At 37.8% G+C, this 27,109-nt stretch overlaps 1 protein-coding gene across 3 annotated transcripts in view; it reads left to right on the top strand.

The window, feature by feature from the left end:
* The first annotated feature begins 240 nt into the window (after nt 1–240).
* CRACR2A (calcium release activated channel regulator 2A) overlaps nt 241–27,109 on the top strand; it is a 54,863-nt gene continuing 27,994 nt past the window's right edge. For 2 of the 3 annotated variants that reach the window (XR_007903394.1, XM_051780743.1), the window contains exons 1-6: nt 241–417; nt 10,951–11,189; nt 15,470–15,581; nt 17,724–17,877; nt 19,409–19,555; nt 24,986–25,076. Coding sequence is in view for 2 of the 3 variants with exons in the window: in XM_051780743.1 (XP_051636703.1) it covers nt 11,022–11,189; nt 15,470–15,581; nt 17,724–17,877; nt 19,409–19,555; nt 24,986–25,076 (672 nt within the window). In the remaining variant the exon portion in view is untranslated. Of the gene's footprint in view, nt 418–8,712; nt 8,808–10,950; nt 11,190–15,469; nt 15,582–17,723; nt 17,878–19,408; nt 19,556–24,985; nt 25,077–27,109 lie in introns of all 3 variants that reach the window. The other variant, XM_051780745.1, reaches the window with a different exon arrangement.

Here is a 27,109-nt window from a genome sequence, read left to right on the forward strand (position 1 = left end):
TCGATGAGCGTTCCTGCACCCTTCCAAACTCTCCTGCCCTGTGCCGTTTAAGTTACCCACACCCTTAATCTGGAGAGCCATCGTGCATGTAGTCCTGACTGCAAGAGGGACCAGGGAAGACTGAGACTCCTCAAGTTCCCCTGGCTCTCTGGTCTCGCCGACGGCGAGTTTCTCTCGCCCAAGGTGAGGTCAGGCCGGGCGGGGCAACCGCGCTCTGGTTGCAGGTAGGGAGGAGGGAGGGAAAGGCCGGGACGGCCAGCCCGCCCCCGGGGCGCAGCCCGCCTCGCCCAATTATGTCACCCGTGCTCAAAACAAAGTTAGAGAAGTGGTTTCAGCTTTTCCGCGGTCTCACTTCCAGCCCGGGGAGAGCCGGCCCGTCGAGCGCACCGGGCGGGCGCCTGCGGGAGGCGGCGGCAGGTGAGTCTGGGGGCGGCACCGCGGGACAGAGGAGTCGGGTCAGGAAGACGGGGAGGTGCCCGCACAGCCGGACCGTTCTCCCGGCGCAGCTGCCGCCGGGAAGGCACTCGCGGCTGCTGTTTCACCCTGCGCTGCAGAGCCCCGGTGTCCCAAAAGTGCCGAGCTCTGTCGCAAGCTGCTCTTCGAGCGCGGGGTGTCCGCAAGGGCACATCGCCCCAGCGGGACTGGGCAGGGGCTGGGCAGGCTCAGAGCAGCCGGCACGGGACACGTCCTGTCCCACTGCCGCCCCCGGGAGCGCAGCAGAGCTGGGGCTGCTCGGGAGGGTGGCAGAAACGGAGGGGCGGGCATGCAGAGCCTAGGGGGCACTGGTCGCTGCCCAGGCCCTGCCCTTAACTCTCCCTCAGCTCGCTCTCAGGCTGGAAGGCAGCAGGGAAGGTATCTGGATGAACCGGGGTGGCTGCCGAACAGGCTGGTGCTGCCCCCGCATCGCCTGCTGCCAGCGCGAACGCCCGCACGGCGCCGCATCCAACTCTGCCGTGCTCCCTCCTCGGAGCAGCGCCGGCACCGACGGGGGGCGAGGGCTGGCGTGGGGAGCGACAGCTGAGTGCGGAGGGTGCGAGCTGTCGTGACTCCTCCCACACAGGGAATGTTTCGCAAAGGTGGTGCCTAAAAGTGCTGTTGACTGATGGTGGCTGTGTTTGCAGTTCTGCGTGCCTTATGTAACTTCGTGCTGAGGCTGACTGTCGCTGTCACAGAGAAATCCCTTTATGGTCTGGTTACCTCAGGAGCTGCCCTGCTGATTTTCACTTCGCAGCAGATACGGGGAAGATACTTGAGTTTGTGGCTGGTGGCTGCCTTCAGGCCCACCAAATACTTGGTGAAGTTGAAGGCACTGCTGCTCCTGATGGTTGTAAAAATGATTCCTGTGCCCCCCTGCAATAGTTCAGTGTCACTCTTACACTGCTGTAGTACTTGTGTGGTACCTGATTTAGTTTTCTGTCTTTCTTGATCGTAAAGGCCTATGATGACTCTAAATGACAGTTATAAAAGAAACTTTCTGCTATCAGGATAATAGATTTCTTAATATACACCAGTAGAACAGATTATGACTGCATGTAGTGAAAATTGGGTAGTGTCACAAGTGGGAGAATGGTGAAATCCCTCTAGAAACTTTGGCTAATTTAACATGCTCTTCTATTTTCTTAGTTGCAGTTTACTTAGTTGCAAGGAAAATATGACTCTTCTAGTTTCATATTGATTTTCAACAATAGTTTTCAAGCTAGTTTCACTTTTCTTTTTAGAATATGTGAATTATTCTGATGCACGAGTAAAAGTTTATTGGCTGATTGTGGGATGTTCCAAGGACTCAGGTATCTGGTCCCCAAGATTATCACTATGGACTTGAGTACTGTTCAACTCAAAAGGGAATTGTTACACCCAAAAGACTGAAAATTAAATTTCAATCTTCTTTATACTAAATTGTCAGCTTTTATGACATCAAGAAAAGAAATTTAGAAGTCAGTGTCTCAAGTACAAAGAGCAGTTGTATTTCTGTGAATGGATTAAATAGCAAATGAGATTTAGGACAATAATAGTTTGCAGAATCCTTGTTTGCCAGCTCTTGGAAACTTGAGTTCACTGCTGCTGAAAATGGAGGAGGAGTATTTGGTTCCCTGTGAGACACCTCTACCCGCCCTTTTCCTCTTATCTTGTGGTAGACTAGAACTGTAAAGAAAGTAGCAGAAATGAATGCACTGAAAAGCATTACCCAGCAAGCTTTTCTTGTGGTTTCTTTATACCACAGGATATATGTGCTGCTTCAAACAGATCTCTCATTTCCTCCTCTTTCTGTTCATTGAGAAATGATACGCTGTCATGCAGTATAAGTATATATGAATGTATAGTTCTAAATGTAAGGAGGGAGTAATATATTTTTAGGGTTTTATTTCTCATGTTAAAAAAAGCAGATTTAATCAGTTTAACCTGATGCAAAACCATAATTAATTCTGCCATCCATGACTTACCCTGCAGAATTGCCAGGATGTCTGTGTCAAAAAACTGACTGAAACTAAGTTTGAAGACTTTGGAGCTCTTGCCAGACAAAGATCTAACCAGGTCAGGCCAAGAGTTTTCAGTCTGAATTGATTTATTGTTTCTAAAAGAAAACAAAAACAAAAAATTGGTGATAAATAATTGCCTGCATTTCTTATGTAATTGCCACTGCCCTTTCCTATTCTTCCCCACAATCAGTAAGTTGAATCACTACAGGGGCAGATTAGCAAGGTCTAGGATAGCTTACTGGAAATCTTGTCCAGTTTGTCTCATTAGTCACTTTCAGATTTATTGTGTATCATGTCTCAGTCTAATTTGACTTCCTTCTCATGTTCTCCTTCTGCTGTGCCTCTGTATTGTGGGTTTATTCTGTTGTGTCCCAGACTACCTCTTGCTTTAATGCCTTATTTTGCCAGACAGAAACGATGATGTAGCCATACCTGTTGCACTGGGGGAAGTCACGACACTGCTGAGCCGCGGCCTGGATACGTGCCCCTTGGAAGAGCCTGTGACTTCCAGAGGGCCCTGCCAGACCTGCACTACCATTGCAATAGCCTGTTTTTCCTCACTACTCATCCTATTCCTTAGTCTCGTGGAGGGGGTGTCAAGGAAACTTCCATTCATTAAAGATCAGTATTAAATGAAGGCAGGGATCGCACAAAATTGCCAGAATAACTTTTTGACTAGTTGACTCACAGAGAATGAGGAAGCTATATTTCTCCTTGAAAGCAGTGGTGAATTAAAATCCAATTAAGAATCTGTAACAATGCATTTTTAGTTGTTTGCGTTGTGAGGCTTTTTTGTAAAACTGAACAGGATGAGGTACACCAAGCCTACTAATCAAATATAGATAAGTGGATTTGTTTATATATGTTTCCAAGGCCTTGGAAGCGAGCCACACTGAACAGATAGCATGAAGGTTATCTTGTTCTGCATATAGGAAAATATGACTCTTCTAGTTTCATACTGTACCCTTAATTCTTACAATAGAAAAACAGTGGACTACCAAATTAAATATTCCTGTGCCTCCCTAGCATGCTCTTGTCCTATATAAACTGTGCCACTGACTCAGGTAAAAGGTGGTTTCCAAGAGCAAGTCTGTAGTTTTAGAAATTCTGAAAATTTTGAAAACAATAACTCTTGCAAACCAAGTGCCAAATAACTAAGAAAACACTTGGAATATGTCTCTCGGTCCTCTAGTGCAATCTGTATTAGCTTGGATCCACTAATGTCAGTGGCAGAATAGACTGAAATTTTCCGCTGACATTTTTTCCATTAAAAATCAATTCTTATTGGAAGAGAATATTTAATTTGCATCTCAGAATCCTTTATATTTGGTTAAAGGTGGAACGTTCCTTGAAAACTAGAAACAGAGAGTGAATTTTAGACTTCAAGACAAAATTTTGCTGGTTTTCAGGCAGATAAAAGGTTTTGATTTTTTTTTCAGAAGTTACATTTTTAGCAAAGAGTTTTGGAGGAGGCAGAATATTTCAAGATTTTTTTTTGTGAAAATGGTGTACTTTAAAGATGTTCTTGTCAACCACATTTCACCAGCTGAAAGTATCATTTAGCAGTGAGTCATTAGGAAAACCTGAAAGATAAGACAATTAAAAGGGATATATACTGCTTTACTTAAACTTTTCCCATGCATTTACTTTAGAGGGAGGGGGTCTGTTTCCAATGCAAATAATTTGTCAACAAATGGAACAGCTCATATGAATTGGGAATGTATCTTACCAGAACTTCATGTTACACCATTTAATAGTATAATGCTGTTATAAATATAGTTAATTGCATTTAATTTCAGTACTTGGAACAATGCAACACAATAAATCATTCTGAGTCTTTAGGTCTTTTCCAACCTAAATGATTCTATGATTCTCTGCAGTCAGATAGTCAGCTCACTTTTGACTTAACCATACTTTGAATGTGTTGATGTATTGCATATATTGTAAGGTGCTCCTTCTTAAGAATAGATTTTACATCTCCGAACTAAAATTTTATGTTTTCGAAAGAAATCAAAATAATAGTAAAATAGTTCTACATAACTCTATAATAGTTCTGATGCAAGTTCTGTAACTGTCTGTCCTGTTTACATGCAAATGTTTATCAAAACTAATGCTACAGTCACAGACATTAGCTAGAGTTTTAGCCCATAATACATAACTGGCCAAACTGTATTTGTGTGCAGTAACGATTTATTTGTACATTAGAGAGATAGAGACAGAATTTGTGAAGAAAACACGCACTCAGATAAACATACACACACCACCATCCTGCTCAGGTATTAGGTAGGTCAACAGTTTCTTGCAGACTCAAGGTTCTTGCAGACAGCAGACAGGCAAGGAACAAGAGGGAGAGAGAAGAGTTCCTCTTGGAGTTAATGTCCTTGAATAAGGCAGAAAGAGCCAGTGGAGGGAGGGAAGGAGACCATGGATCCTTGAAGCACACGGAGTGCTCTCACAGCTCTGATGATTTTGTGACTATTCTTGCAACAGTGATTTCCATGATGACTGTTGCCCCCAGATTCAGTGTCCTTTTATAAGTAGTTTGCATTTCCAGACAGTTCTTAGCTTTTAATTTCTTAAATACATTAAAAGGGAAGTATCTAAGCAGTGAAGCAAGTGGAAAAGATGCATTTCTGCTAAAATCATAACTACTTAAAGTAGCCTTACTTCTGAAGGAGCCTAGCAGCACTAAGCAGGTCCATTTAGCTTCACCCTGCCTTTTCAATATGGTTACCTAAGAACTGCTAAAATTTAGGCAATAAAAATCCTGTTAGTTATTTTTCACTAGTGTTTTCATATTGAAGAGCAGCATGGGGAATAAATGAATCTGCCTGCTTCCTTTTCTTACCTCTGCTACTTTTGGACATCTGAATTTTAATATGTGAATAGTTTTGCTTACTACTTCCATACAGGCCAGCAAGCAGGCAGGCAGGCAGGCAACTTTCTTCTTCATCTGTGGGGGAAACTGGCCTTTGGAAGAAGAAAATTTTCTTGCCAGCTCTGTGAAAACTAGTTCCTTGGATGGAGATGTGAAAAAAAAAGGTTAATGAGCACATGTTCACCATTCATCATTGTGCACAGGAGTGACATCGTTTGGGTTTTTTCCAACATTTGGATTTGTGGATTCATCCAGGGACAAATGCCAAGTGGGCATTAAGTGGTCTCTGTTCAAAGTCTTTGATAGCCTGTTTTGGAATCATTAATGCTTTCACTTGAATAATATTTTCTGTTTTTCTCCTGTTTCACAGTTAATATTGTGGAGACTCTGCTTCAGTTTTAGTTTGTTTTGTTTTTAATAAATGAGTAATCTTCTGAAAAGAAGAAATCTCATTTATATGATTGTGATGTATGTATAACAAACAATATCTTCTCCCAGGTCTCTTCCCTCCTTGATTTCTACTAACCTCCCTTACCTTGAAATAAATTGAATTATATTGGAAAATATAAAAATAAGTGGAAATAAATTGGAAGTAATCTTAAAGAAACCTAAAACATTATTGTAGTATAAGCTTGCAGATGTCAAAGTAGGTGATAGTAATGGTTCCCCTAATCTTTAGAAGCTAATCAGATCTGGTTGGAGAGTTTCAATTAAGCCTGATTGTAAACAGAATTTGGTTCTCCCACAGAAATTTACTCACAGGAAAGGAATTTTGACATAACTAAAAAGTTTTTCCTTTTGTAGGCCAGTGGATGTAGGATTCCTCTGTTGTCTGCCTTTGCTACTCCCCTGAAATTATTTTCATGACACATTTCTTTCAGACTATCTTCTTGTGGTCCCTCATAGGAACTGCAGCCAGCCTCAGATCTCTTCCTCCACAGTTAAGCTCCCCATACCCACTCCATGGTGCACTATGTCCTGAGATGGAGAACCATGAGAGGTGGTGTACGTCATGACAGAAGTGAATTCAGGCTGTGTGGAAGAGGTTTTGATGATATGCTTCAGTGCCTTTCTGACTTGCATGCTTTTACTTGAAAAGTCAAAATTGGAGGAATGAACATCCCATTTTTTTCATCTAGTTCTGTCTAGGTGTTCATATGGTTAGGTCAAGCTTTATAATGCTTCTGTGAGACTTAAAGGGTAATTGTCTCAGTCAAAGTTAAGAAAAAACAGATATTTTCTTAAGCACACAACTTAAGAATCTCTGCTGGTTGTTTTAAATGTGGGGCCTGAATTTTTACTTTGAACGGTCTTTTAAGATCTTTAAAAATGGCTAAAAGTAACATTGAGGTCCAGTGCTATCTTCATCTTTCTCAAGGAATTCCCACCTCTGCCATTATTTGCAGATTTGTGTTTGGTTCTGTTCTTCCATGATGGCAGTTGCACTGCCTTTGCAGCCTTTTGCAATTCAGTGCTTTATTTTCTTTATCCTTGGGTGAGTTTTCATGTCTAGCTTGTCTGCCAGGTTACAACAAGAGTTTTACTTCTTGTGTATTGTGTTATGTGCATAGGGAGCATTTTTCTCCAATCCTGTATCTAACAAATTTCTGTGTACTTCAGTGTGTTTATATATGGTGCTCTCTTTGGTCTCTGCAGTCTCATTCCTGTCATTCTCTGTAGGTCCTGCTTTTTTTTTTAATTTTTATTGCCTTGATGGACCACTTGACCTTAATTGAACTAAATAAATGAAAACTTTCCTAATTAAATTGAAAGAATTCAACAGGGTTCACTGTCTGACTGGATGAACACTTGTTTAAACACAAGGCAAAACAGAATGACTTCTTTCAGCAGGCTTGTGCTAACATAAAATACTTGTGGTGATACATTTTAGCTTTAGGAGCTTTTCAGGATAATGCTGAAAGATAACTGACTCTGACACTAAGTTAGTTCTGAAGAGGTCCCTGTTGATGTGTAAGCATACTACACAGCAGCTACAGGTTATTTTAGCAATGATAATTCGATTGTAGGAAAATATATTTCTTGTAGAAAAAGTATGCAATCTAATTTTTATTTTCCAGTGTTCATAAAACATGAATGTTACCTCTTTTGTATAAATCCAAGGTGACCTCAGTATTAAGTAAGCTTGCTACATTTTTCTGTGGTTGATATGTTTGGAAGTGTGCTGCAGAAAGTTTTTACCTGTAGACAGTTGCTGAGAAAAATATTTTCCTGATGCCTAAAATCTCAGAGACGTGAATGCAGGTAAAACAGCTCTACATCTTTAACTATCACAGTTGAGGAGACTGGGGCTGTCACAAGTCATGACTTAGGAAATCTGTGGCTTGGCGTTGTTCTGTACCTCTAGATTTTGGTGATTTACGGTAGACCTGACTGGAAATGATGAAAATGTCATTTAAAATATTAACAGTGACCTGCCTTTTACAGACCTGTCCAAAATTACCTCATGATTAATCTACAAAAACCTCATAAAGCCCACATCCTTGTTTACTATTTAGAGCGAAGTTTGTTTGCATCAGGTCATGGTGTGACCTATTTTGCATAGTGAAGTGTGTAGCTAAAAGAATAGAAATCAAAGGTCTTAGTAGGATTGATTTTGTAAGCCATTTGTTTTTTAAAGGAGATGGATGAGTGAATGGAACTACCTATGTTATTTAAAACTGGCCTTGAAATAATTACATTGCTGATTCAGTCATGTGGGACAAATTGCAGTTTTAATCTTTCATGTTGTTACCAGCATTTGCAAAGTATCAGGACACTGTAGGAATTACGATGAACTCTACCAGCTTTAGAAGCTGCCATAAGGATATAAGGATTTTTGCATATGCTCTAATTTAATTTTCTGCTGTATTGAAGACACTCTCTGTGTAGCAAGTTTTTATGGTGTGTTTAAAAGGTGGGGCAACTTGTAAGAAGGCGAGGCTCTCATGATGCACGTAATTTTATTTTGTAGTATGAAAGTATTAAGCATGGTGATGTTTGCTGAACTGTACTTTTTGTTAAATGCAAATAACTCTATCAAACTGTATAGACTGCCTTTTTGTTCCACTGTTTTTAATCTGCTTTTGTATTTCTGTTTTTTCACATGCAGTTGGCTATCTATCTTGCACAGTTTTTCCTTTTTATTTTTCTTATGGAAGTCTAATGGACTGTGCAGAGACCACAGGCACTAGCAAACTTACTATTATGGTTCACTGGGCCTGCAGTTGTGGCCTTTTGAGAAATTGTTGAGATCTGAAAATCTCCAATACATTTGGAATCTGTGCCAGATCTTGTCAAGACCATTATTAGGCTGCACTTGTCCTGTTGATTTATTGTATATTTAAACCTGTATTTTAGTGTCACTGCAAAGCTGAAACCAATGGCCTGGTTTTGATTACCTCATATGCTGGTGTCAGCCAGGAGTGAACTGTATTGACATAAGTGAAGTTCAGGTGTATAAAAGCAGTGTGAAAGGAGAATCTCATCCAGACTGTTATACCACTGTAGTCTGTAGTGGTTTTCTATGGTGTTTCTATCTGATCCACTTGTGGATGGCTATACAGAGTGAGAGCAAAGATTCATCTAGCTCTTCTACTGTTTTTAAGACTGTCTATTATTGGAAACATCGTGAAGTCATTAAGAAACTGGGCAGTTATGGAGTGATCTTTTCCTTTGTGTATCTTCCCAGCTGCTGAAGGCTCATCAGACTTTCTGAGCTAGAAATTTTTCTCATAAGAGAAAGAATACATCTCTTCAGGCAGCTGTAATAGCCAAAAGCCCTTTCTTATGTGTGACCAGTATTTCCTGTGACAGCATTTTCTAGCCCTGTTCCTTATCCAGGGCCTCCTTAGTTGCTGGCATGGGTGCTCTGATAGGCTCCGGTGCCTTTTGGGGGTCACCCTGTGCAGTGTGTTGGGTGCAGGTAGGGGCAGGGGCTTGGTTTAAATAGCTGGTCTTGGGGTTTGTAGAACATCCCTGCCTGCTGTACGCTTATATTGAAGCATTCTGAGGAGGAGTTTCCTAAGGCAGAATGGCATTGGATGTAGCCATTCCTTGGCTTCTTTCAGAGTTTTTTCTTTTCTTGCTTGTAGCTCTGCTTTAGGAAGGATTTTGACATCTGAGTTCTTTGGCTATTAAGCCACAATTGTTTCAGCTTCAGAGAGTATTTGAGGAACCGTCCTAGGATGATGATTGTAAAAGAGAGGAGGGAGAGGAAAATTACCTATGTTTGCAGATTTTTGTCACATGATTTCAGAGGGGGCAAGTGATTTGCTTGTCAGAGTCCTAGTTTGATTTGAAGTCAATGTCCTGTTTACGGTGCATTTATACTTACATGTAATATGGGAAATCCAACTGCCTGACCCTTAGCTATCAGAGAAATTGCTTTGTCATGGGAAGCCACTGCAAGCTCTAAGTGTGACATCTATGAAGTTCTTGGAAGATGCTGTGTTTTAAACACTACCAGGTTAGAACTTAAGCATAAAATAAAACAGGCTCTGGCTGAATTGCTCTGTCTATGTGAGCCTTTTCTCCTTAAGAAACCGCATAGACAAGCCTAAGGTCTTGTTTCCTCAGATTCTTCCTTCGCATCTGTGCAATGCCAAGGCCTGTACTCTGAAGACAGTGTACATTTCAGATTTAAACAATTCTCAGTGGCCTCTGTTGGAGCTGTTCCAAGTTGTGCATGGATCAGAATCAGGCTGTATTCCTTTATGATAGTTAAATGCCTTACAAAATACTTGAATCTGTTAAAAATTATCAGACAAATTTGTGGCTACTTTAGGTAGACCTACTTAGAAAAGCAGAAACACAAATTCAAGAGGCAGATAACGAGTCAAGTTTTTGCATGTTATCTGAGAGCTGCTAACTGTGCACATGTTCTCAGCCTGTCACAAATACAGTACTACAGTGAAACAGTCTATCTCCTACTTGGTTTACCCACATGATAATGAGTTAAAATATTTGGGGATTTTTAAAGGGAAATCTTCGCACCACGTTCACTAGCAATTATTTCTCCTTCACAGCTGAAAGTCAAGGTCCTAAGTAATAAGGATGAATCTAAGAAAATATTTCAGAATTCCATAATACATTATCTTTCTCTTAATTTTACTTAGTTGATTTAAACACCATGATCCGTCATTTTCCTTCAGACATCAGTTACCTTCCATTTTATAGATGTCATATGACTGTGTTCTAGAACACTAGATGCAAATTATGATATATGATGTTAAGATGATGAGAGTCAAAAGGATACCAGTTTAATACTTGTAGTGGCTTTAAATTATTTTTGCATTTACCCATATTTCTTGTGTTTTCTTGTTCATATTGATTGATTGTCCATATTTCTTGCCAAACTGGCTGATTTTGCTTTGAGATTCCATTTCGGAGCTAGTTTTGTCTTCCCTCAGACTGCCCCCTCCTGATTCATGATCCCATTTGCAGTGTCTTTAGTGCAACCCATCAAGGGTAGACATTTTCAAAAAGCTTTTTTCTTTTTAAGCTTTAGTGCCTAATTAAATAGGTGGTTGCTAAGAGATTGTGGAAAACATCATTAAGAGGGTCTGATTTGCTTTTTTCATTACCTTCCATGCGCAGGTTTCAGATCAGAATTTATGAGTAAATGGGATAGCAGCATCCCAAAATATTCCTGAGCTGAGATTGTGACAATGGACAGAATACAACGAGACTGTGCCAGTCCTGTGCCACCAGGAGATGCAGAGAGGGACAGGACTGGAGAACAAGACCCAGAACTAACTGTGTTGGGAAAAGCACAAGAGTTCTTTCAGATTTGTGATCTGGAAGGCAAAGGCTTCGTCACTCGTCAAGACATGCAGGTAAAACAAAATTGGTTATGTGAAATGCAGAATGAGAGAAGCTCTTAATGCCCTTAACGAGTTGAGAGGGATTAATTTAGAGTTAAAAGTGTTAACACCCTCCTCATAACTTTAAACAGATACATGGAATTTAAAATAATATATTTGAAGTCTTACATAATGCCTGAATTTTTTTTCCAGTTAAAGCAACAAAAAAGTGGAAAATCAAAGTAAATGAAGTTTAAAAAAATTCCCCGGGAATTTAATTCCATTCTCATCGAAAAAATTGAAACACCAGTAAATTCATTACTTTGCAATTTGCTACAATGTCATGAATGTATTCAGTCCATCAATTTTATCCTTCTGTTTTTTCAGTAAAATTGTATAAATAAAGTCTTTCACTTTGGTTTCATTGCCCAACAATGGTGAACTCTCAACTGGATCACATATAAATGTAGGAAGTATAGAGGAACAGTATTTTTAGCATTATTCAGTATTTGCAGTAACCTTACCTATTTGTGTTTAATTTGTTTGAGGGCCCAAAATCAGATTTGCTGAAAATGTTGACAAAAAAGGAACTATATTTAACAAAATCTTTTGAAAATGTGATTGGGTGCATACTACAGAACTGATAAGATGATTTGAACCAGTATGTGGCAGAAAACAAGTATAAACTCATGCATGACATGCAGATCATAGTTTAATTGTGTTAATCCATTTCTACTTCACTACTTACGGATGAAATAGAATTGGGGAGTGGGAGCAAAATGAATTAATTGCAAACAACTATCAAAGCACGTAATGTAAAATTTACAAACCTTCCATGTCCTCAGAAACAAAGATGTGTCTGTATATAGGAAACAATTTTAACTACCTAGAAAGAGCAAAAACCTAAGTAAAAAAAAACCCAAAACAACCAAAAGCAAAAACCCCCCAAAAATCGAAGTAAACTGCTCAGTTTACTAGCTCTCAAGAGGTTTCTGTGGTTTCTGTGCAGTTTTGTGTTTCTGAGTTTCCGGATGACCTTTATTAATTATCCAAAGTCAAAAAAAGAGGGGGGTGCAGATTCTTGCTGTACTGTAGGCTGTACCAATCTACATTATCTCATTGAAGTAACTGAACACAAACAAATATATTGCCAGTGGTAATTTTTGGTAAAACTAGACCTACAGAGAATTTAGTAGATTATAATTTTGTTGTCTTTCCAAAAACTGAATGGCATATATTTTTACCTAGTGGAAGACCATATATGTGTATAAAAAGTTTTAATGCCTGTTTTCTCAAGGAACGTAAAATTGTTTGTTTCTGTTTGATTCTGGATTTTATGCTTGGAGTGCTGATAAATTTATACTTCAGGTTCTAAAGATGCAATAGAAAAAGGATTGCAAAAACAAATAAAGTACATTTCTTCTATTTCATCATGAGTGCTTGTTTACTGTATCTGACAACTTCAGTATATATGTAAGTGTATGTAAGTTCATTTAAATGCAAAAATGAAGGAGCTCAGGACACTTGAGATGGTGTTTCTTTATACTTGCTTTTATTTCCTGTACTTTTCATAATGTTTTCTCCCTATAGCAAAGACATAAATCAATAAAGTAAATAAATTTTTTCTTTAAAAGGTACTAATTGTTGATCATATTTACATTGTGCTGTTAGGTAGTTCTGTGCTGCTTACCATTAATGAAGCTTTGCTTCAAATATAGGATGGTAACATTAGGCATTTCAGTCTTTAGTCATGTAATACAAGCATGATTTTCAACAGAGAGTGCTGAGTATCTAATATCCAGTTAATTTCAATGGAACAAATTTTGCGAAGTTTTCTAATGTGCCTGTAATATGGTAATTATAATAAAGATTTACTTCCCCCTGATTATATCATGCTGTTTATTGTGAGACTATGTTAATACTGATTTTTTTTTAAATTTTTTCATTCAATTTCAAAATAGCAAATGTACTCAACTTTCAAACAAACAAGAGGTTTTCTGAAATTGCAAGAAAGCATATTCTACCTGAGACTTGAAACCACAGCTTTGTCCTTTGGGTCTTGAGGTTGTAATGAATAAAGAGAATTAATGTTGTAGAGTGTGTATAGCAGAACTGAGTTCAGATCTTGCCCTTAGCTATTTGACCTCTGTCTTTTTATTTAGCAGAGTAAAAGCTTGGTATTTTCAGAGAATTAAGCATAGGTGTCATGCAAGCACAGAGCACATTTGGTGGCAATGCAGATAGTTTCTTTTAAAGCTCCAATGGTATCTCTGAATGTTTTATTTCTTTTTCTTTTTCTTTTAAAATTTTTGAGAGCCTCATATTTAAAGGATTTTACAGTAAACCTGAAATGAGCAGATAAACAAAACCACAATTATGAGACCAATAACATTTTCTTTTCCTAACAACAAAAAAATTTAATTATTTTATTTAGAATAAATACAAGAGGTTGGGAAAACATTGACTTAATCTTAGTAACAATGTGTGGCCTAATTAATCAAAGTCTGTAAATTATCCACCGGAAATTTAATGGAGCATTCCTCAAAATCTCCTACTTTCATATACTTTCCCAAGAAAATAGAAGTAATTGTGGTGGTTTCTATTGTAAAATTAGTGTAATTCGCTTCAGAATTTGAATACTGCATTAGGGCAGTCCAGCTATATTTGGAGAAGCATGTATTTGTCAGTCAGGTTTGCAGCAAGTCCCACAAGCCATTGTACTGGAATAGCAAGTGGGTCTGTGTGGATGGCATGGTCAGACAGGGACAACCAGCTTTCAAGAAGTGCTTCTTCAGCAGGTCCCAAAGACCTGGCAGTAGGGGTACAGTTTCTGTTTTTTTAAGTGTAAAAAGAGTAATTTGTCTGAAGCACCTCCTCCCTCATCAGTGCAGTGTAGGCTGTAAGACTTTTACAACAGAAGCTCATTTTTAAAAGTTTCCCTTTAGATCTAAGAGATTAAAATCCAAAGCTTTGGGAAGATGGCCGTGTTTAAGTAAGAAACTGGTGACCAGATATATTGCTGATGAAGTAAATTTTCTTTGTTTTTTTGGAAGCAGGCAACAATTCACAATTAATCCTGCTCAGAAATCCCTTTTTGGCTGTTCTAGATAATTCTGTCCTTTAGAAACTGTTGATTTCATTTCTCAAGACCGCCTTGGAATTTCTTTTACTGCTCTTCCTTCAGCTCATACAGTCCATTGCAGCCTTCATTGCAGCCAGGGAGATCCTGGTTAGTGCACTCAGCCAATTCTTATTTGCCCATATGGCTTAGTATATTGAATAGTCATTTCTGTTGTACCTGGATTGAAGGAGAAACTTTCTTTGGCCCTAACTCCCTTCCCCACAGTGGAACAGTTTTAACAGTTTTAAACTGATGAACTTTTATCAGCCGACTAGCTTGCAATTTTAGTATGTTTTATATACAACAGCAGTTTGGGGGGGGGGATAAAAAGCTTAACTAATAAAGTAGAGGACTTCACTGGTGTGTATTTATACTGCTTTTCAAACTGGTGTTTTAATCTTCCTATTGCTGTCTCCCACTGGAAATCCTTGCTGTTGTAGTTGTTTGCCATTCCAGTTCCTCCTATTTCTGGGAATCTGTCTACACTGTCAAAAGAATTGGAGTAAATCCATTAGGATCAGTTTTTCAAATTTTTTCTTTTTTCTTTTATACCTGTCTCAAGATTATCAGGGGAAAAAAATGTAGTTTTGTGGAGATGGTTTCATAGAGTTATCTCTTCTTTTGTGTAAGCATGCTGCATTTCAGAAGTAGACAGTCATAAACTACATTTAACTCGTTACAGGATCAGAAGGTCCTTGGTCTTTGGACCACGCAGCTTTCTTAGCTTTGTTTTATTTATTTGTTTGTTTATGCAGTTATTTTCAAAATTACATATTTTGAAGCAGCTTTAGTTAGGACAGTATATCCTCTATAATGTAGTCATCTGGTGAGTCTCTTGCTTGACCTCATGATGTGGAAGGAACTAGGCATACATTTCTGCTGCCAAGATTGTCCAGTAGCCACCAGGATGCTGAGTCTCTACCTTAAGTTCTTCCTCTTCCCTGTGTGATTGGAATTTGTGTCACAGGGAGCGTGTTCTCACTTCTTTGTCATAATGGACTCATAAAAGTAAATAAAGAAGTTATTAAAGCAAATGTCCCTCAGTTGATCTTGTTTAACTCTGTAATGTGTTTGGATTTTCACTCTGGGAAACAAAGGACCTATCCTTCTGTATTATAGATGTTCTGTAGAATCTAGTCTTCCTCTTATTCTGGAGTAATGGATGAAGTTGCTGTATGTTTTATCATTTCAGAGACTGCTTCCTGAGTTACCTTTTAGCCTGGAAGAGCTTGAAAAAGTTTTTGTTACATTGGATGCTGATGGCAATGGCTCACTTACTCCAAAGGAGTTCATCACAGGACTCAGTGAGTTTTGGAAAGCGTGTCTCCTGTATTGAGCTTCATTCGTGTTCTGTACTCTTCACATCAGTAAAGAAGCATTTTGTCTTAACAGGAGGAGGGGGGAAATCTTGTGTTTTATTTCAATCAGGTCATAAGACCTGGAAGATAATTAAGATTGTCTCTAAGATTAATGTAAGACAATGTTAAAAATGTGTGAATACCACTGTCCTTAGAGCTATGGAAATGCCTTCTACAACAAATTAATTCAAGTAATGTTAATTTATTTCAAAACAAAATAGGATGAGGCACTTATTACTGCATAATAGGAGCTAATAAGTTCTTTGTAATTGCCTGTTTTGCAACAGCACTCTTACTGTCATGTTGTCTGTGTTTGTTTTCTCCCCAGCTGTGACATTCCAGATAAGATGACAATGTTAGGGAGACTGTTTTCGATTGTTTATGCAAAATCAGTTTTGTGCTTAAATTTTAGCATTTTCTCTAGAAAATGGAATGTCTTCTGTGTGTGAATTGAAACATGAAATCCCAATTTAAATACTATGTATTTATACTATTTATTTATAGTATTTATATAATACCTTAATTTTTGCTTTCAGATCACCCGTGGTTTGACATCTTAATTCTCTCATGTCCCACCTCTTCCATTGTAGAGCTAGATCAAGTATCTTAATAGACTATGGTTTAATCTGAAAATTGCCATTATTTAAAAATGAAATAATGTATTACTGCTTTACTTTTCACAAGTAAATTACATATTTCTTCAGTTAAATGAAGATTATTTTCATAAGTATTCCCTGCAAAACCAAAACTGTTTATTCAGTGAGGTTGTAAGTGGCTCCCATCTCCAGCAGCTCCAGATCCTGGAGATTGCTTCTACTCAACTGCTGGAGCCCAGTCCAGAGAACAAGGAGGACGTGGCCACTGCTCTCCTGTTTGCAGATTCAACTGGCAGTGAAGTTAAATGTGTATCCCAGAGGCACCCACACTTGCACACACACAAGCACACAAAGGACATGGACACAGCACCTATGTATAGGATTCACAAAAGACAGATAGACAGTGTAAAATGTGGTACATTTTAACCTTCTACACAGCATTCACAGGTATTTTCCAGGCTAGGTAGTCAAACATTTGGCTGGGTGATGATGTTGGTATTCCTAGCAGAAGCAGCAGCTGTATTAGATATAGGCTGCTATAGAAAGCATGGAGAAAGCAGAGTAGTATCTGGATAAAACTTGTACTGCACCAATTATCATGGGAGAATCCTGTTCATATTTGTAAATGGTGATAAATCTGAAATTTACTGTAGCCTTTCTTTGCAACATATTCTGTTCTGTTGTCAACATTCTCTGCTTGGTGCTGGAGAAAAAATGCAAGATGGAGTTAATAAGACCATAAAACCAGACCAGTTTTTCTGTTTCCTTGTGTCTATGGTAACTTCTGTACTGGTGTTTAGAATATAACAAAAAATCCTCTGCATACCCCGTTTGCCTAGATTCCTTAAAAATTTTGACTTGCAAATATTCAAATAAAATAGCTGTGACATTTAGAACTTGATGGAATGTATCTGGTCTGCCTCAGCCGAGCACAAGTGTATTGATTATTCATGTGGCAATTTCACTTCTGCATCCTCACTGTACAACTACTGTTAATAAAATACAGCTTTCTGTATGAAGTTTATATAGGAATTTGAAGTGTGCCTTTGGTCGTGCATTAAAAAGAATGTTATATTTTATTTGATGTACGTTTTATCAATTTTATCAATTTTGTAACTGATGCTATGGTTATTTTAGATTCCAAACATCTATTTAAACATATCAAAAAATGTGGCCACAAATTTATGAAGTGCTTTTTACTACAATTTATGTCTTTTTTTTTTTGTATGGAGATAAGAATTTTTTCATTAGGTTTGTGAATTTTGAATTATTTACTGAAGGTTAGACATTAAAGTGGGCACAAAGTCAGCCACAGAACTCGAGATCCTCTTGCCATACCTCATCCTCATTATACTCTGCCTGTAAACAAGTGTAGGTGTTTCCCTCACAAATTGTACTTACTGTAAAATTTGATCTTTAGTATATTTAGTATTACATTGCTTCTTATAGTTGAGTTCTGAAAATGCTAATATGTGTAATTTCTAATTCTTAGGCCAGTTTCTTTTGGAGCAGTTTGCTTTGAAAAATGACATGATGGAGCAATCAGGTGAAACAGCCTGCAAAGAGACCATGGGTGATGATGAGGATGAAGAATTCCAGTTCTCCAATCTGATGGATCGGCTTGGAGCTAAAAAGGTTTTAAATGAGTGAGTCTTTGCAGCAATAGTAATCAACTGAATGATTTTTTATAATTAATCTCTGGGTTTTACTTTAATTGAATCCAAGGTAAATAACAAGAACCAAGACTGCTCAGTAACACAGTGATTCTTAAAAATATTCATTTTCTTGGTTGTCAGATAAAGTACCAAAATTTCCAAGAGCAAAACTATTGTACTACAAGCATATGAAACTTGTTTTTCTGCCATATGAAAGCTAAACTACTTTATGTGTCGTGGGTTTTGAACATAATTAACATATAATCCACAGATGCCACTGATTTTCAATCAAACAATGCATGATGACTGCTTTTTTTTGGCAAGGCCTGTGTTTAAAGTGCACCAGTTAACCATAGGAATGGAAGCTTTCTCCTTTTTTTCTGCCTTTTCTCCCCTTCATGCATAATTGCATGTTGTGATTATTCTGATAACACTATCTCTTCCAGGGCCAGAATGGCTCGCTCTGAAACATGGAACGTAAAACCTGCACTAGGATCTTTTTGTGTGTAGGCCTGACATTCTTTGTTCAACCACAAGGAATGTTCTAGAACAAAAAAAAGCATGGAGCAAAAAGGGAGAATCTGCACAGATGGTAGGAATATTTAAGAAATACATCAGTGATTCTTACCATGAAATTAAAGTGCTCCTCAGTCCTTCTCTTCACCTGATTGCTTGTTATGGGTAACAGTTGGTTGTCAGTCATCCTGAAAGGCTTTCATTTTGAAGAGATTTTCATCACCCACTTTTTCTATCCTTATCCTCAATTTGTCCTTTAAATATAGCACTCTTTGCTGGCTAGGTTCAGGCTTACAATGCACATGAAAGAGAGTGAGTCAAGAATAAACAAACAAAAAAGTTGTTCAGGAGAATATAGGCAAAGTATTAGGAAACTCATTGTCATTCACGGTAGAGCATCTTTTTTCCAGTATCTGCTGAACATATTTGGAAACAAAACATTATCTTGATAAGTCTTTAAATTGAAATTTCAAGATGTTTTATTCTGATTTTTGTAGCAGACTCACAGTAGAATCAAAATATGTTGAAAATGGAAGAAGTCAGTACAAACACAATTTCTTAACATGTCTAAGTAACTTACGAGGAAGGGGTTTTGATTAGCTTTTGCACTGCTCCCTTCACCATAGATTCATGAAAACCTCTTTGCTTCTAATAGAAGTGATGGGATGGCACACTGAATCTCATTGTATCTCTCCTTTCTTATCCATTCCTGTTCAGATGAAGTGTCTGGCAGGGCACCCACTAAACAAGCAGATCCTGTGATAATCTGCAGCCATTAATGACCACACATTATGATGCATTTTTTTGAATAAATGCAGTTTCCATCATTTCCCATCGACTTCATCCTTGTCAAATCTGGCACAGTTTAAGTAGCCCTTGTTTTTAATAAGTTGTGTATTCTGACTAGTGATGCCCTTAAACCTCCATCTACTATGATGCTGTGAACATTTATTGCAGCTGGAGAAATGTTCTCTATTAATGAATCCTTTATGATCTCTACTTTCAGTGAGAGTGATGTGAAGCAACTTTGGTTGCAGCTAAGAAAAGATGAACCTCATTTACTTTCCAATTTTGAAGAACTCTTGGTCAGAATTTTCTCCCAGCTCCAAGAAGCAGATAATGAGAAGAATGAATTGGAATGCGCTCTAAAAAAGTTAGTACTTCTCTTTGTTAGACCGTTTGTGTAGTTTTACAACTATCTTACCTACTGTTTGAACTTCTGAAATAAACAAGGTATTTCAGTGGAGAATGGAGGACAAGAGTTCCCATTATGTAATATTTTATTAGTCATGAAGAGTACTGGTAAAATTATTCGTAATGCAGAACTGGATGAAATTAGCTTTTCCAGTTAACAGACTTTGTTGACTGAAATTCTTTTGCAGATGTCTATTATTGCATTGAAGTTTTAAGACAATATTAAGCAATTCCAATCTAGTTAATCAGTTTGATTCCAGAGGACAGTCAGATTTACCAGTAAATCTGGTAAATTGTCTGTGTGCTTTGAAAACCCTGCGTGCAGAAAAGCTATAAATCTGGATTAACTGGCCAGAGACGTAAGAGGTTTAAGATGTTAAAGCAGCATAAAGTACTGATATTAGTGAAAATGTAAGTTAACAAATATATATCTATAAAGCAAGCCTATGAAATGTAGTAAATAATATGTATTTGTTTTATATGTAAACCTATATGTATATAAACAAATACATAAAATACATATACATATAAATATATAAGAACTAAAAATTAATAGATCTCCCTTTAATATATAGCTACGCGGGGGGAAAAAAGTTGTTATGTGAAATTGAAACAGAATGCAAAATTATGGTTGTAGTTGAAGTTCCTGTGTATTTTTATTGTGAAGTGTCGCTTCTGAATTTCAGAATGTTACAGATTGAATAATGAAGGTAAATATATTGTTGAACATTTACTTCATTTGTTCAGCACTCTCCTGGCTATTCTGAGAATGTGATAAGGCTTATGAAGAAGAAAAAGACCTAAAACTGTATGGTCATTAAAGACAATTGGTTTATATTGATAGTAGCATTTTCATCTAAGTCTCCAAGTGTGGTTTTAGCCATCAGACAGCTAGTCAGTTGGAAACAGCATACAGAGACTTTTGCTGTCTCTTTTAGACTAGAGATTATTAACTACCATGTGTGGTTAGGGGTTTGTTTTTGTGGTTTTATTTGGGATTTTTGTGTGTGGTTTTTTGGGAACTGAATTAATAAATTTGTTCCGTTTAATAGCTGTGCTCAGCACAGAGGTGCACAGAGAATGCATTAGCATTATCTTTTCTGGCTGATGTGAAATCTCTACCTTAAAAATGCATTGGATTTTTATACTTTTGTAGTAAAACCAGGTTTTAACTAATTTCTTCTTTTTGTTGATCCCAATAATGCCTCTGATTTCAGCAAATAGATTGTTGTTTTGTTTGTAGTCAATAGCTGGAAGGAGTCGGAGTAGTAATGTTGTCTTTAGTAACAATGGGGATGAATAACTTATTTTCTTTTAAACCATGTACAAATAACAGCAAAACTTGAGACAAGACCACATAAAGGGGGAAAATTATTTTTTTAATACCCACATACTTACTAGCACTAACATGCATGTATCTGGATAGACCAGCAAGCATTTACTGTGGGGTCACAGAAGATAATGGATGCTGGTTATTGAGGTCTTATAATGTCTCCTGGGTTGTTCTTGGTTGTTAACAATAATAGCCTTTGGAAAGTGAACATGAATAATGTGATCTTTCATCTTTCCTTTCTGCTTCATCTCTGTGAGTCATTAGGCAATAAGGCAGTCTACTCTCAGCCTTTTGTCTCCTTTTCTGGATGTAGGCTGTGTTTTTGTCTTAAGTTGGTCCTTTTTTTCCTATCCTGGATGCCCTGAAAAGCTTCATGTGCTTATGCTGGGATCTTTGTGCTGTGACAATCTATGCTGTCAATCCATGATGTTCTTCTCTATCTGTTTTTTGTCTTTTCTTCTGGAGCTTTCCCTCATGCGTATTGTCATTCCTGAACCTGAGGCCCGTGATCTAAGAGACTCAGGGATTTCCTCCTGTTCTGGTTCAATACATACAGTATGCTGATGCTGTCCTGTTTGGTCCTGCTGTCCTGTCCAGGTCTGGGCAGTAGTGAGACTGTACATATATTCTCAATACACAAACATGCAAATACACCACACATGGGAGGATGTGCGGGCTAATCTAGAAAGAAAAAAAATTGCGATTTTTAAATCTAAACAGAATGCGATTCTGTGGATACAATTTTTCTTTGCTAGGATAAGTTAGTTTTGCTTGATTTTCTGGTATTCATATTTATTTTGAAGTGATAATTTAAAATTAGATGGCTTCTTAAATTTAGCAGTAGTGATTTTAAAATAATATGGTGATGTATTAAATGAGCAAAAAAGCAGTAGATGACTGTAAGGAAGATAAAAGTCATGCTAACATGATGGGCAGTTATAATTCCAGAGAAACCACTTGGGATTATTGCAGAAAGCTTCCTGGAATCATCAGTTCATGGTGCAGTGGCAGCCCAAAGACCCCAGTAAACTGTTGTGCATTATCAGGGAGGGTACTGAGCACATGATAAAGCATGTTTTTGCCACTACATGGAATCTTAGTACTGTATGAAGTTCTGTGCAGTGCTAGAAGAATATAGTGGGATAAAGAAAAGTACAGAGAATGGCAACTCAGTGGTTAAAGGAATAGAACAGCTATTCTGAGAGAGCTATTTTTAGAAGGTCGGATCTCTTGAATAAGGAGGCTAAGGCAGGAGTGAGATATGACAGACCTTGTTATTCTTCAAATCCCTGGCAGTAGAACCAAGGGGCATTTAGTAAGACTGATAGGAAGTAAGCTTAAAAGATATGAGAAAGAGCTTTTTCTTATAACAGATAAAATCTTCAACTGCCATTAGCTCTGTCTGCTGCTGTGCTTTGCATTTGAAAGAAAAACCTAGTAAAAACATGGGCTGTGTTTCAAACCAGTTCTCAACTGAGAAGGTAAACAAAAGTATAAAGGGGAAGTGGAAGGAAAACTGTCTTCTCATGGGCTTAGCATGGGACAGTGTCAGAATCGATCTTTGTGGAAGAGGAGAATCAGCATCTCAGAACATTAGTGCACAGTGTGCACAAATCACTGTGTTTTTTTAAGGAGAAAGAACAATTCACATTTCAGCTACATGAACAAGCAGAAATTAAACCCTTGTGAGTCTGTTGATCCTGAACTCTCATCTGAACTTAGTGAACTCGTTACATTCCATCTGCTTTTGTCTCCATCTGTTTGTTTCACAGCATTACTGGAAAAAGATCACATTATCAAATATTACTGAAGCTACACAATAATGCGTTAAGTAAAACTAGATGGGATGATCCCAGGGAATAGAGATTTTAATCAAAACTTGTTGCATTTTTCACATAACAATGATATACCCTTATGGCTCCAGGGTTTTTCACCTGATTATATATGGGGAATATTTACCAGCTAATGTGTGGGATTATTTTTTCTACTGCTAGTTAATTATGTTACTTATTATTGTGTTACACTTTTGATTATAACAGGATATTTTTTATCCCTTTCTGTTTAATTTGATCAGAGTTAAGAATGGTAAGTCATGAATAAAATGCTTGGGGAGTATTCAACCTGCAGAAATGGCATGTGCTTATGTGCCAGACCAAGTAAAAAAATTCCTACATCCAGCAGTGCCTCTTGGATGTAGTCTTGATGCTGCTGCCATATCCTTTGCTTCCACACACATAAGAGGAAAGAAATAACTGAATCAGCAGCTTAATAATATGGTACTAAAGTTATTCTCCCTGTCACACAGAAGCAAAGAAAATCTTTATGATTCCCATGGAAACACTGACTGCTGTGCAATGTGTTCTGCCTGTGCAAAGTTACAGGATTTTTCAGTACATAGTCAATCTAGCCCTGGTCAAAGTGACATTATACTGCACAAATACAGTAGATATATGATCTTAGCATCTCTGCCATACCTTTCTAAGTAATTTTTATTTCTTTATGAATTTGTGTTAATTTTATTCCATTGATGAGTGCTAATTTCTTATGAAGCATTTTTGTATTTTGAAGAAAATAAAATTTAAGATCAGAACACAACCCATCTTTACACTATAAGGGGAGTCAGGCAGCAAAAAGGGCTTCTGGATTTTCTGGCACTCTCTATTTGAAGTGGTGCAGTCAGATGAAGAGGTCCTTGTCTGGGCTGCTTTTCTCACCTGGTCAGAGTTTTAAAAAGTCTAAGTGACAGCCATCGTTTTCCTCAAATTTGTATAGGTTGACATTTGTTTACCGCTGCTGCAAATCCTGAAAAATTGTCTCCCCTCAAATTTTTTCCTGTGACTGAAAATACAAGCTGGCAGTGTCAAGTGTTCTGTTGTTTGAAAGAGAAAAGGAAAGACTTGTTTCTGGTTTTGCTCACTCTTCTTAGCTTAGGTAAATTTTTTGAAGTGTCTTTTCAATTTGCTTTGCTCTAACTGAGAAGAGAGCCAGGCTTTCAATAAGTGAAAACAGGAAATGTAGAGCATTGAGGAAAAAGAAAAAAAGATACCCTGATTACAAAATTAATGTTGGGGTTTTTCTTTCTACTGTATATATTTTATCTTGCTCTTACTGATGTGAATACCCATGGAGATTATGTGCAGATTGCTCAAGTAGCATCTATGGCAGGAAGAATATGGGGGAATATACAGTAATGTCATATAAAGACCCTATGAATCTCTATTAATAATCTTTCTAGGATGTCCCCTGAGTTTGATACAAAGTGATTTTTGCTTTTCAGTTTCTGGATTAATGAAAATATAATATAGTAGAATAGAACAGTAGCAGGGCAAAGCAGATGTCTTGTTCCCTGTCAACAGTTAAATTTTTTCTGCCCAAGCTAAAGCCTCCGTTCAATGTAATTCTTCATGTATAAAACTGCAGTGATATTAATTGCAAAATTCTATTGGGAAAAAAGTGAACTTTGTTGGTACTTCTTTTTTCCTACAGTCACATACACTTGTGCACAGCGTATTTATTTCTATTCCTTATCTGGGCTTTTCAAATTTGTTTCAGCAAAACTGTCAGAGAGGCAGTAAGGCAGCTTTCAAGAAGGCCTTTCAAGAATTCTGTTCTAGCTAACATATCTTAGATAAGATAGAAGTACCTCACTCATTGCTCTTGTGTGGGGAATAATGCAGTTCCAGCGTAAAAAGAAATGGAAGTTACAGTGAAAATAATTTTAATTGGCGAACTTAGGCTCTGATATTCTTAGTATTGTCTGTTCCTTATACATAAGATTTAATAGTCATTATAACTGCATAACAAAGAGGTGCTTTGTGTGGAAACATCAGATGTGTAGCTTTATATGAGCTTTTGAACTGTTGAAGCTTTTCTTCAATAAGAGGAAAAAAAATTAATCTGTGAACTTTGCTGCACAGAAATTCCTATTTCCTGGACACTAGAACATTTGTTGGAGTCCTGTGTTAAGGCAGAAATGTGGAGCTCAGTTCATAAAGTGAGCCATGACTTGAAGTAATGCTACTAAGACCCAGTCATTATACTTTTATCTCTTGTTAGGAAAATTGCTGCTTATGCTGAAGAAATTCAACATCTCTATGAGGAAATGGAACAGCAAATCAAAAAGGAGAAAGAGCAGTTTCTGTTGAAAGTGAGTGTCTCTTTGTTATTGTGGGCATGGATTCTGCTTCCCCTTTCAGTGGTTTCATACTCATTTTGGGTGTCAAAGCCCACAAAATGCGTTTCACAACAAAATGAGAAAAAACATCTTTTCCCTCACAGTTACTTTTGTACTGATCCAGTCTCTGCAGCTTTGAACTAAGTGACTTGTTGGATGAGAGGAACATTGATGTCCTGTACTTAGTGGTTGGCATACAGTAGCAGCTGGCATTCTTTTGGAAATTACTTAAATTACAAACATTTTATCACTGGTGTTGCTATAGTTTCAACTTCTGATCACAGTTATGAAAAATGCTCTTTGAGGTTGTTCAGAGCACCACCAAACCTGTTGAATTCCATAGTTTCTGCTTTCTGGGAGGAGATAGGATCTCACTGAAGAGCAACAAGAGATGATTCAAGTGATAGTAACTTCTGAAACCACCACAGCTGTTTGAAAAATAGCAAATAGGTCAGATCCTTCTGTCATGGCCATGGTGCCTCCAGAATACCTGAAAATGAATTCCCTTTTCTTGCAAAGTCTTCTTTAAATCTCCTCTACTGCATTTGTAGTCTTTTCTTTGAATTTCTCTGTCCTGCTTTTTCTTGTAAAACAAGGAAACTAACAAGAACTTCCAGTATGCTTCAGAAAAGAGTAATTTTAGAATCATGGGTGGGAAGGAGCCTGTGGAACTCCTGACTTTCAAGCTAGATCTGGTTGCTCAGAGACTTGTCCAGTTAAGTTTTGAGTACTGAAATGCTGCATTTTTCACAGCTGCTCTGGGTGGCCTGGGACAATCCATCATGAGCTACTGGCTTATGCCTTTTTGTTGTCCTGGCATCAGCCATATAAATGAAAGCAATATAGGGTTTCAGCAACACACAAAATGTTGCCAAAATAGTGGTTATTTTCTCCGTTCGCAATCAGATATGATATCTAAAACTTCCTTTTTCCTCCTAAATATATCAAGTATTTTATTAGCTTTTATCAGCTGTCTAAGGAACCATTCTTTTTACTTGCCTCACACACTAATGAACCTGACTCAAATTTTCAAGTTTTTTGCTTTCCTAGCTGAGAGCAGATTTTAGCGGTGGGTGAGATGAACTTTTTATATAAAGTTTGTGTATCAGCTGAAGGATAAAATGTATTTGCAACTTTACCTGACAGCAATTTTGTGGAAAAAATAGTTTATATGGTCTTAATACCCCACAACTGAAGTGGTATTGAACCCCGTAAAACAACAAAGACTTTTCAGTAAGTAGTGATTGTTGGATCTCCTAATTAGTTGTATATTTGAGGTAAAGCCATTTCTTTCAGGCTTTTTCATTAAAGCTTCCCACTCAAGCTATTTACAGTGTAGTCAACATTCACACTAAGGGTTGCCAGACACTCAAGAAGTATTGTTTCTTGGCATGACTAATTTGGGATCTGGGGGGATCTGGCTGTTAAATTCTTTCTCTAATGCAAAGTCTTACAAAGACTTTACAGCCTGGAGAGATGCATTGATGCCATATAAAGGGGAAATTATAATAGCTTGAATGAAGAGCAGCTCTTGAAGAATACATTTAAAGAAATTGGTAAGATGCAAATAAGTACAAATTGTAGCTATTTACAATACTTAGTACCCTGCTGACTGAAGGTTATACAAAAGGGGCAGTTACTCTGTCTTTCTCGCTTGGATATATATTCTTCCACAGAAGAAGCCAATTATTATGCATTTGATTACCCCATTACATGTACTGCTGAAGGGGAAATGCATGTAAGAACCACTGCTGTCCTGAGGGAATTTTTATTTTTGTTTAGAAGCATTTTCCTGGGGACCTTGGGGAGTAGAAGCCTATTGTGGAGGAATAGCACAGATTCTCAGCTGATCCGTACTGCTGGAACCTGATTTTACTCAGAGGAGGTCTGACAATTTGTGTCATCTAGGTAGTGTCTGAAGGAGTAATTCCATATACAACTGTGAGTTCCTAGTGATTGCAGGATTTTTAGGTAATGGACAGGTTGATGTAATTGCAAAGTGAAAG

Source organism: Manacus candei, unplaced genomic scaffold (assembly GCF_025592945.1).
Source record: "Manacus candei isolate 608988 ecotype Guabito, Panama unplaced genomic scaffold, ASM2559294v1 h1tg000014l, whole genome shotgun sequence".
NCBI classification, from domain to species: domain Eukaryota; kingdom Metazoa; phylum Chordata; class Aves; order Passeriformes; family Pipridae; genus Manacus; species Manacus candei.